The sequence below is a fragment of the Spea bombifrons genome, chromosome 2 (assembly GCF_027358695.1).
Source record: "Spea bombifrons isolate aSpeBom1 chromosome 2, aSpeBom1.2.pri, whole genome shotgun sequence".
NCBI lineage: Eukaryota > Metazoa > Chordata > Amphibia > Anura > Pelobatidae > Spea > Spea bombifrons.
This window is the reverse complement of record NC_071088.1, coordinates 98,368,891-98,381,129: the sequence shown is the minus strand read 5'-3', so window position 1 is coordinate 98,381,129 and position 12,239 is coordinate 98,368,891. Positions and strand designations below refer to the sequence as shown.

Genomic DNA, 12,239 nt, shown 5'->3' with positions numbered 1-12,239 from the left:
ACGCTCATGCAACTTCCGGTACCGGTACCGGAAGTTGCATACGCGTATTGCGTAGATGTCCCTCGCCGGCCCCGCAAGACACCCGGGAGTCTGCTCCGGTAAGTCGAGGAGGGGGGGCAGAGGAGGACAGCGGCAGCGTATCGCGGGGAGGGAGGACAGCGGCAGCGTATCGCGGGGAGGGAGGACAGCGGCAGCGTATCGCGGGGAGGGAGGACAGCGGCAGCGTATCTCGGGGAGGGAGGACAGCGGCAGCGTATCTCGGGGAGGGAGGACAGCGGCAGCGTATCTCGGGGAGGGAGGACAGTGGCAGCGTATCTCGGGGAGGGAGGACAGTGGCAGCATATCTCGGGGGGGGGGCAGAGTGGCAGCATGTTTTTTTTGGTGCTTTTTTAAAGAAAAAAAACTTTTTCTTTAAAAAAGCACCAAACTTTTAGGGTGCGGCCTATATACGGGGGCGGCCTATATCCGAGCCAATATGGTATATATATATATATATATATATATATATATATATATATATATATATATATATATATATATATATATATTAGTCCCTGCTGCCGATAGCGGGTATAGATCAACACACAAACCCAGATCAATTGAAATTCACTTGTGATCTCAGCACTGAAGGTATATATCAAATAAACAGAATCAGACATACAAGTCCTGTATTTGCAGGTATACAATAATAATATATGAAACGTAGCATCGCAGGTATAGATCAACTGAATAAGACATATTAACCCTGTATTTCCAAGTACACATAAATAATGTATGGAAACATAGCATAGCAGATATGGATCTACAGAATAACACAAAAACCCATCTTTGCAGGTAAAGATCAATTGGAATTCACATAAAAACAGGGCATTAAAGGTATATTTAAAACCCCCTAAATTACAGGCATAGATCACAGGTTGCACACCCCAAAGCCAGCCCTGGCGTCCACACTGCCCACATAGAACCCGACTAGCACCCAGATAACACACGTAAGATTTGCAATCTTTGTCCCCAAACAGCCCAGCACAAGTCAACTTTGTCCCCAAACAGTCCGGCCAGTGCCATATTTGTCCCATATACACCCTGCCTGTGCCATCTTGGTCCCCAAGGCTCAAACCTCCTGCTAGTGCCATCTTTGCCCTTCCACAATTACACATCTATGATACACAAACACTTTTACAGTCACTCACTAATTCACACTTTAATTCAGACAACTCATCCACACATTAACTCATGCTCTCCCTCATTCACTCAATGCATCCACACATTAACTCATGCTCTCCCTCATTCAGGCAACTCATCCACACATTAACTCATGCTCTCCCTCATTCAGGCAACTCATCCACACATTAACTCATGCTCTCCCTCATTCAGACAATACATTCACATATTAACTCATGCTCTCTCTCATTCACTCAATGCATCCACACATTAATGCACACTCTTTACTTATATCTACCCCCTCTCCCTACCGCATCACTTTTTAACCCCCTCCCGCATCACTTTTTAACCCCCTCCCGCATCACTTTTTAACCCCCTCCCTTCCTTCCTTCCTCATCACTTTTTAACTCCCTCTCTCCCCCCTCTCACCCCTCTCACCTTGAAGTCCAGCGACGGGAGGACGTCATATTTCGGCGCCCAGCAGTGAAGCAGCGGGCACCAGCGAGCGGCTATTAAACGCTGTCTTCTTTTTTTTGATGCGGGGGAGAACGAGGGGCGCCGAGCGGTTGCTAGGTGCCCCTCTCTCTCCTCCGCATCAGTGTTTAAAAGCCGCTCGCTGGTGCCGGCATTTCATGCAGAGCGCCGCAAAATGCCGGCATATTGCGGCGCTCTGCATGAAATGCCGGCACCGGGACGGGGGTAGAGGGCTCGTGGAGGAGAATGAGGGGCGCCGAGCGGTTGCTAGGCGCTCCTCTCTCTCCTCCGCATCAAAAAAAAAAAAAAAAAAAATGCCGGTGAGCGGCATTTAAAAGCCGCTCACCGGCGCCCCCCTTGAGATGGCGCCCATGGCACGTGCCATGGCTGCCATACCCTATATACGCCTCTGACTAACGCCCATCAATAAATCCATTATATTTCTCCCTTTCTGAGGCGAAATGCGAAAATGAATTATTCAAGAAGGAAGCTAGTAGCCCTCCGCTTGTAGCGGAACTGAATTATTTGTAGTCAATGCAGATTGGAAAGCAAAGGGCTTTTATCATCAACTAATGATGTGGTCTCATCAGCAAGTGTTTTGGTTGCTTTGTACACATGGCTGACACTCAGTGTCTGTGACATCTGGAATCATATCTATACGCCATTCTTTGCACAGTATTTATTTCACGACCAAAAAGTATATGCATCTTGGATCTCTATGACATAAAATCATATCATATATTACATGTTTACATTATATTACATTTAATATTCTGTTTCCATTTCATTCGTTGAGACAAATACCAAGAACATGCATATGTAGATCTTGTAACGGTGCAAAGGTGCAGGTTTTAAGTGTCCTCTTGAAATGTTATCATTTGACTTTACAGCAACTCACAAGTAATCTCCAGAAACATTACGAGGCGCTGATGGAGCTTGAGAAAGCAATTAAAGCCTCCCGCAAGCTGGAAATCGTGTGCCGGGACTTTGAGCAGGAGAAGGTTTGCTACTTGCCTCTGAATAGCTTCCTTATCCAACCACTGCACCGACTAATGCACTACAAACAGATCATGGAAAGGCTGTGCAAACACTACTCTCCAAATCACCCAGACTTCAGGGATTCCCGAGGTGAGAACTGCCTGAAGTAGAACTTTTACCCCCAAATAATTCTAGCTGCTCTCCTGTAACTTGCCATTTAGCATCTATATAATTGTTCAGTGATCATCAATTTCCCAGCCAACACCTACACAAGGTTTATGCGTACTTATTATCTGTTAGTTCATGGTTCTATGCTCAATAAACCAATGCTGCTTATTAAAAAAAAAATCTAAAATAATGTATATAATGGCACATAAAATCATTGTACATAAGGTTTTTTTTTTGTTTGATTTTTTTTTTTCTTTGTAATGCACACCCGTGTTTTTCTTTTTCCTCCCCGTAGCTGCTTTAGCCGAAATCTCCGAAATGGTAGCTCAGCTTCACGGTACGATGATCAAGATGGAAAATTTCCAGAAGCTGCAGGAGCTTAGGAAAGATTTGACAGGCATTGACAATCTGGTCATTCCAGGAAGGGTAAGTAATGGCTGGCTGTCTAACAAGAAAAGTTTGTCTGACTGCTCCTTTTAGCTGCCTGGAGGAAAGTCAATGCCTCCCAGACCCTTCAGTAACAGAGTTTTGTAATTCAATGGAACCAAGTCAACAGTTCCACCATGATACATCAAGAAAGAGATTTGAAGTCCAGAAAAAGTTTTTCATGTAAAAATGTTAAAACCTCGCCTATGTTCCATGTTTTTATAGCTGGTGTACCTCTTGACCATGAATATCATCATGAATATTGTAAGCCTGCGAGCTGGGCTTTCTTTACAGAATCTATCTGTCCGTCCTTTCTAGTTTTGTCATACCCTTTGAAAGTGTCTATTGTAAGAAGCTCGGCGTAAATTGCTGGTGCTGCATGAATACAAAAATAGTGAAGAAGCTTTGGGAGCAGTGTTCCCTCTAAGCTGTGCGCTTGTGCGCGCGCACATAGCATTTTTAGAGAGCACACATGTCCAAAAATTGTGCGCACAACAGTTTTTCCCAATAAAAAATATATATTATTTTTTTTGATACTTTATGTGGCACGGATATTGTGCGCACAAAATTTTGGCTCTGGGAAAATTTTTGCACGAGAGAAATTTTCTGCACACGCCACCTAAGAAAAATTAGATGGAACATTGCTTGGGAGCTACATATTATAAATAATGCTGGTGTTTAAACTGCTTGACATTAACCCACAGTAAGCATGTGTGTAATTTTACAAGTATTTTGATATGAAGGCTAAAAATGTTCTGAGTGCTTTCATCTGGTGTTCAGTTACAGGAAAATGCTCTGGTAATAGCTGCTATATACTTGATATGCTATTTCCCATGTGCTGAGTTTACAGTATTTACTTATTTACAGCGGGCATTGTATGGAAACTCTCATAGAGGCAATAGTGCATATTATGTGCTTGCTACAAATATTTGCTATTTCATTATTCTGGAAAGCACAATTCTTTGGCAGATTTAAAGATTTGCTTTATCTTTGTGTTGATTTTGTCGCTCAGGAGTTTATTCGGCTCGGCAGTTTAAGCAAGTTGTCCGGGAAAGGATTGCAGCAGCGGATGTTCTTCTTGGTACGTGAAATTGTGTGTCTTGCCAGAGAAGTAAGATGGTTGTTTCCCGCAGCCTTTGATGGTCATCCTCACGCACGTGGATCATATGACATATTCCCTGGGTCGGAAGTGTTGCTGCTGTTTTACGATAATAAAATAAATCATGTTTCATGCGTCTGCTGGCTTTAGTTTCCTTATAAAGCTGCCAACTAAACTTTAGGTAATGACGAAGCAAAACAAATACAAATGAATTTGTGTGTTTCCTTTCCAGTTTAATGACGTCTTGCTGTATACAAGCAGAGGATTGACTTCCTCAAACCAGTTTAAAGTCCATGGGCAGCTTCCCCTTTACAATATGACAGTAAGTTGCGCGTCTTTATTTTTTGTTTTAAATCTTTCTTGTGTAACCTTTACCTTGTCTCACAAATGCGTTAATTCACAACCAACATTTTAAGGCTACAATTGTCCGAGACACGCTGACACTACTTATGTGGCCCACTTTTTGGAAGACCTGGACAGTTTAGAAGGTTGGGATACCTTATAATAAAATAACATAGAACAAGTTTTATTGTACAAGATTTAAAGATCTTGGATGTGTCTTCTTGAGTCCCATAACCCTAATATTTAGTGACTAATGTCTATAAATACATAGAATTGCCAGTAGATAACTATTCAGCCATTCTAGTCTGCCTGTTTTTTTAGACTTGGCCCTTTATCTGTCCTTGGTCTCATCTTATTTAAATTCCCTCATTGTATTAGCCTCTCAGTAACTAGTTTCAGACTTTGATGACCTCGTGTGCTCCCATTTCTCTCCCTTAGAATTAAACATCCCTTCTGTACTTTAAATTCCTTTAGGTATTTATATATTTCTAACATTTGATACGGGGGTTTATCCCGCTTTTTTGCAGTGAAATCCATAATACTTATTACATATTACACATATTTGACTGTAGTGCCTTTTGCATCCTTTCAAATTGAACTTAAAAACGTTGTTTGGCCTTTAAGGTAGAAGAAAGTGAAGAAGAATGGGGCGTTCCTCACTGCCTTACTTTAAGAAGCCAGAACCAGGCTATTGTGGTGGCAGCCAGGTAATTATATGACAAATTCAGCCATCCGTATATTGGTATCAGGGGGCCTCAAGAAAATCATATCTTAGAAATATCTGTTTAGGAAAGTACTAACAAACATGGTTGTAAAATGTTCATGGTATCCCCTTTTGTTATTATAGTTGTTACTTATTTTTTCTTTGGTTTCCTTCACAAAAACACAAAAATGACACACCAGCACAAGCGATAAAAAAAAAAAAAAAAAACCTTGAAAATCACTATATATTAAAGCAAATACCGTTTTTCTCCAGTTCCAGGTCTGAGATGGAGAAGTGGAGAGAGGATATTCAGATGGCCATCAGTCTGGCTGAAAAAAGCGGTGGTCCTATCCCCGAGCTCTTGGCTAGTAGTCCCCCTGATGGCAGTGAGTAACCAGAGCGTTGGCTGAACTGGGGGTCGACTTTACTGTTTTTGTGTTTCTTGATGAAAGGTTGCTGTGTAACGGCACTATTAATAAAACATATCCACCTCTATTGTGAATTTATCCAGCCTGTGTTACGTACGTAACATTTTTATTAAAATATGTGTGCAACTTTTACTTTATAACGGTTTACAACATTTTGCTTATACATTATATAAAGTTGCTCATTTAACTGGGATGTATATTTTGTAATAAGTAAGCTATGGGGCATTTTGTAAACAATCGTTTTTATTTTCTATGGTAGAGAGCCCTGAGGAAGGACCTGCGGACCAGGAGTCAGAAGATGACTTGAGTTCATCTCGCACGTCACTAGAACGTCAATCTCCACATCGGGGTAACACTACAGTCCATGTCTGCTGGCACCGAAATACTAGTGTATCCATGATCGACTTCAGCTTTGCAGTAGAGGTAAGCTACGCTGTTGCAATCTGGCAGAGAATGCTCTGTATTTATACCATGTACAGCCATTTAAAATAAAACTCATCCCACTAGGATATCGGACGTTACGTCTACTTGTAATGTTTAGCAGACATGATTCCCGATTTAAACTGAAAATAGCACAACATGAATATAAAGTTTGGTGATTTCCAGATACTGACTCTATACAGAGTTTGCCGCCCTTGAAGAGCCATGAGCTGGTCTGTTACTTTCCCAGTGACTTGGCTTATATCTTACCCATGCATTTTTATCACCACGAGTCGTCTTTACTGATATTTTCAGAGTAAGAATAGAACTTGTGATCCTTTGTGCTGTGCTGCATAGTTTGAGAAATCAATTGTATACAAATTTATACCAAGCATTACATATACATGATCATATGTGCACATACTCTATTTTAATTACAAACCAAGTACATTAAACTTGAGCTTATATGTTCTAACAGACTGACACAGCTATGTCACATTAAGTGCCAATAAATAGAAAAAGCCTTTGTGAATAGAAGTAAAAAGCTTTTGTATGCACTAGGTGGCAGCAGATGCTTTAACATGTTACGTGGAAGACAGCTGTGCAATAAAATACATTTTTCAGGAATTACACCACTTGAGATTTGTATGCCTGATGTTGTCTAACAAAAAGCTTCCCACATTTTACCGATAATATTGTTGTTATAATTAATTTGCATTATTGAAAGCGTCACCACCACCAAACTCTTGGCTTATAAACATATAACTCCTAGAATCCCTAGATGCTCTATTTTGATACCCAAATCCTCCTCCTTCCTTGTGGTCACCATTTCCTCATTCTTCATTACCAGTGGGGGCTGGGGTGGTGATGAATGTATGTTTTGTAGGCCTATAGGGTGTTAATGTGTGTAAGCAGATGCTCACTAAACCAAGCAACTGATACATTCTACAAAAATGAAGGTCATATACATAAAGAACAGTGAACTTTATTCAAGGTATAAAGGTAGGGGAGCTCACAGCAGAGATCAATCACAAATAAATTAACAGATCTCTGTTACTTTAAATACACCCCAAAACACAGAGAATGCAGGTGACGTGAGAAAGGCTGTGTCTTTTTTCATATGTTTTTGTAAGTTTGTTTATCCTGGGCTAGAATTACTAATGTCTATACATGTAGGTCCCTCTTACACATCTGTATTCTATACGACAGAATCAGTTATCTGGAAACCTCCTGAGAAAGTTCAAGAACAGCAACGGGTGGCAGAAACTCTGGGTGGTCTTTACAAACTTCTGCCTCTTTTTCTACAAGTCACACCAGGTAAAACAAAGCGTTTCTTGATTTACGGAGGATGGTTAATGTGCCCGTGAATGGTATGTTTTATGCACGAACATGTATTTCCTATAACTCAGATTATGTGTATGTCCTTCTCACTGTGACAGTAGATATTGCAGCCATACCCAACGGATACTAGGAGAGGCTTTTGCCTCGAATATATTCTCAATTACTGAAAAAACGTGGTTACTAAAGAATGTCTGCTTTGTTGTTGTGGCACCACTCTGTATATATGTTTAATGGGTTGGTTGATTATTCGCTGAACATCTCAAATCTTTTTGGTCTTATTTATATTTATCTGTATTAAATGTGCCGTAGAGATTCTGAACAGTATGTATATATATGTAATGGTCTTCAACCTCGAAGATATATTTCCAGAATTAGATTTATTCTTTTTTTTGGGTCATGGCCAATACGTTTGTCACAATTAGATACCTAACATATTGTAATCACAACCTTACAATGTGTGGAACATGACATTTTCCTTCTGCACATACAGGGGCTTTGCACTCTTTGGTGTTCACTCCGTAGCATTTTTTTGTTTTCCTTTTTTATATGTAATAAATACTCCTAATATTAAAATATTAATGTTTACATCAACTGAAACTACTGTCAGGGCCTGTATATCCCTACAAAACACTTTATTTGTGCCATGATGGATAGAGCCAGGGCATTTATTACCCTGCCGAATCCAAGTGTAGACTCTAAGCGATCCTCTTAAGCATATGGAATTTTGAACTTGTTCAGATGTTGGATACTTGATAGATCCATAGAGCTTAATTCTAAATGTTTTATCTATACAGGATATTGATAAGCACAAGTTCATCTCTCTTCCATGGGGGACAGGTTTATCCCTCAATATAGTTGTATGATGTCTGAATAAAAATGACTTGACTTTTATAAAAATTGACTTAAATCAGTTCAGTAAATTACTCACAGAACATTTTTCTTTAGATTCTTAGATTGTGCCATGGTTCATAATAGTTATAATCGTTTGGCTTGGTTTTTGTAGCACCACATTTATTGATATCTTTACAGGTATTTGAGACATTTTGTTGTTTTTTTCTCTTTTAGGACAATCACCCCTTAGCCAGTCTGCCCCTGCTGGGATATTCACTTACCATTCCCTCTGAATCAGAGAATATTCATAAGGATTATGTCTTTAAACTTCACTTCAAGTCACACGTCTACTATTTTAGGGCTGAGAATGAATACACTTTTGAAAGGTAAGAGTGTCGGTCTTTTTCTAGTCAAGCTAGGGCTGTCATAATATTCCGTTTTTTTCCATGGCACTTATGCATTGGACATGTTGCAGACAGACACATGTAGACCACTGCCCTGCAGTATGTCAGATGTATATATAATGTAAATGTATCCATAAAAAATGGTGTGTGTGTGTATATATATATATATGCCATATGTAGCTGTAGCTGTTTCCATGGAAACAAGAAAATGTCCAACTATTAGCTGTTTACAGCTACGATAGTCATTTACAACATTAAGAACGTCTTCATTGTATTTCTGATTAATTTGATATGTTAAGGGATACATTTGCTTTTTCTTTTACAAAGACATTTCTAAGTGACCCCAGACCTTTGAACAGTTGTGTGTGAACACTAAGCCTACATATTCCATGGGAAATAATTGCTGCCAATGTATGTTATCTGCCTGATACTTGCCTGCTGAGGTCATTTCTCCTTCTTTTCAGGTGGATGGAGGTTATTCGCAGTGCCACAGACTCGGCCTGTCGCTCTCGCCTTCTGAGTCACAGAGAGACCCACATGTACTAAAACCTGAACATTCCCCAGCCCTCAACAGCTGCTCTTTTAAGCAGAAATTTGATACCGACCCCAATTTGTTGAACGATTTTCTAAGGCAAGCAAATATTTCATGGAAGATGGCTGCTTCACAATGACTTTTTCAGCATTATCTGAGCAAAAAAAAACCATTTGTAACGTTTTTTTTTATATATATTTACCTTGTTCTGCTCTAAATTAACCCGTCAACGGCAGCAGGTGGTATATTGTACAATAAATTTTGACATTCTGTTTGAACTTTGTGTGCCAACATTAAAATATATCTTTAGTATAGTGAACAAATGATTAAACTTGTATTGGTACTCGGGTTCTATTTCAGTGTGTGTGTGCGTGTTGACGTGTATACTAAAAAAGGTTAATTTTTTTTATTATTATTATACAGTATTTGTTTCAAATTCATGATATCTCCCCATATAGGTAAACAAAGCACTTTACATTTCAAGTACCAGAAACACTATCAAGTTGTAGAATTGCTCATTAGTAAAATTACTTCATTACTTTAGAACTCCCCTTTTCTTAATTCATAATTTTTCCTTTCTACTTTATAGTATATTCAGTTTGTGTGGTCGTATTGTTGTTAAGAATTTTAGTAAATTGATTTCCCCAAACACTTTACATCATCTTGTGATTTCTTATTTTTTTTAATCCATGCTTTAAACAGTCACCTCAATTTATTCATTCTATGTTAATTGAGACACACTGTGCCGAGATGCTCGGCCCATCCCCCTGCTGCGGCTAGTACCTCGGCTTCATTCTGTATCACAATGAAAAGCCACTGGATTTAATCCTAAACCCAGCCGCAAGGGAATATCCTGACAGTCCTTACGTCGTTTGGGTCTATATATTGCTATTGTTAATTCATGGTTATTGAAAGTAAAACTACTGTTTTATCGTAGGAATAACATTTTGGGTATTGATTAAGAAGTCAACAACCACAACTAAGCAGGAGCTGCCAATACAGACATATTACCATTCAATGCAAGAGTGTAGAACATTGTTCTGCCTAAATTTTGGGAGACAATAATGGAATATGTATAAAGGAAGTTGATTTCAGTTGTCATGATAAACTTCACATTTAATATACTATGTGACCAAAAGTATGTGGACATATAACCATCACACCTATATGAGCTTGTTGGGCATCACATTCTAAAACTATGATATGGCCTTGCGTCCGCCATGTACGGGAATATTCTTCACACGAGGGACCATGGAGAGACGGCATATTAGAAAAAAAAAGTTCTCCTTAACTAAGCGGTTGCTTGGTAAATAACTGCTTAGCGTTTCTTAGTGGTGTCACCGATTTCACTATGCACTATTAACGGTCAAATTTCAGGTGCGTTGTGGCAATATTAAATGTACATTCTAGTGTCCTATGCAGTGAAGAATATTCAGTTTAATATGTATTCCTCAACCTGTTTAATAAATAAAGCCATTTTGCTTAGTGCAGGGTTGTGCTGCAGTCTCAAACATCAGCTGACCACATCTCTTGCGAGCTTAGGAGCCAGGCAGGTAAAGCGGCAAAGGGTAAATACATATGGGGGATTCTTCTCCAAAGTGCATATGATGGCTGGAATGTCCCTTTAAGTACCAATGTATTTTAATATTACATTTTATGTCAAGAAACTCCATGTACCAGTACCCCGTCACTTTCTCCTGCAGTATTCAGTTGTTATGCACTGGAAATCTAGGGTCTAAAACCAGAACGTCATGAATTTGTTCAGCTCTGTGAGTATAAGCGCACGGCAAAGCAAATACTGCTACTCGAGTTCCATTAGCAATGGCTTCACCAAATTATGTCCCAACGTGGGATGACCTTGACTAATGTTTAATTAACTCATGTTAATGCTCAACAAGCCGGTAGCAGAGATTGAATGTATTAGCACTCATTCCTTTAGACCTACAAAGACAGTTACCTGCCAATGGATGTTTTGCTGATGTCCTCACTTAAAACTGGTGTTGTGACAAATAGCTAAAATATTTAATCTACGAATCAGAGCACTTATTCCACATTTTTACACAATGTCATGTAATCCACAATTAGAAGCAACAAAACTGGATTCAAAGAAGTGAATGTGATGATCATGAAACAAAATCATTGATCAACAACAAATAACTCCAAAAAACATTGAAGCAGAGAATAGATACATTAGAGCCTTCGGCCAGTGCTTATTTCTTTTTGGGTTTATACATACTACGTAGAGCAGGTCAGCGCTTAATACATGTCAACCTTACTACAGCCCTGACAGATTGTTTAAAAATGTCTTGGTTTTAAGGATTAAGGAGACAAGGTCTGCCAGGTTTGTATAACAAATTCATGTGTATAAAAGAAAAAAAAATGTGGCTCATTTTTTTTCTTTTATACACAGGGTAGCAAAAGACTATGGCCCAGATTACCCGCCTTAACTTTAGCCAGTCCACTACCTGCATTAATTTTGTGACCCCCCAACCTTATATTGGGCCAAATTGGGGATTATTAAATTAAGACATTTGTTCTCTAGGGGTAAATTAGTGGCACTTGGTGATTTAAGATCTAAGTATCCAACAAAATTGGCCTGTGTAGCAACCTCACTTCAGCCCTAACACATTGTTTAAAATGTCCTGGTTTTATGGCTCTATACAAGAAAGAGCCCGATTCATATATACAGTACCTTTGAATTAGACTCAGGGAAGTTTATTGAACAGGGAGTAGTTTCAGGGTATATAACTTTGGTATCGGCTACTGTTAAGTCCTCTCCGTATTGCCCTACCTCCTTTTATAGAGCATTGGGGAGAGAAGTTATTCAGGAGCATCCCATTGTATAGATCATATTAAATTAAGGAAATTAATCATGATCAGTCATGCTGGAGAAAGTATGATGGCAGATGTACAATGCTTCAGGTTTGGTGGT

General features: G+C 39.3%; 1 protein-coding gene across 3 annotated transcripts in view; it reads left to right on the top strand.

Moving 5' to 3' along the window:
• FARP1 (FERM, ARH/RhoGEF and pleckstrin domain protein 1) overlaps nt 1–9,661 on the top strand; it is an 84,957-nt gene extending 75,296 nt beyond the window's left edge. For all 3 annotated transcript variants that reach the window (XM_053455349.1, XM_053455350.1, XM_053455348.1), the window contains exons 18-27: nt 2,526–2,763; nt 3,077–3,207; nt 4,220–4,288; nt 4,539–4,628; nt 5,273–5,355; nt 5,625–5,737; nt 6,039–6,202; nt 7,409–7,516; nt 8,606–8,757; nt 9,240–9,661. In XM_053455349.1, the coding sequence (XP_053311324.1) occupies nt 2,526–2,763; nt 3,077–3,207; nt 4,220–4,288; nt 4,539–4,628; nt 5,273–5,355; nt 5,625–5,737; nt 6,039–6,202; nt 7,409–7,516; nt 8,606–8,757; nt 9,240–9,321 (1,230 nt within the window). In that variant the 3' untranslated portion in view covers nt 9,322–9,661. The remainder of the gene's footprint in view (nt 1–2,525; nt 2,764–3,076; nt 3,208–4,219; nt 4,289–4,538; nt 4,629–5,272; nt 5,356–5,624; nt 5,738–6,038; nt 6,203–7,408; nt 7,517–8,605; nt 8,758–9,239) is intronic.
• Nucleotides 9,662–12,239: the final 2,578 nt, after the last annotated feature.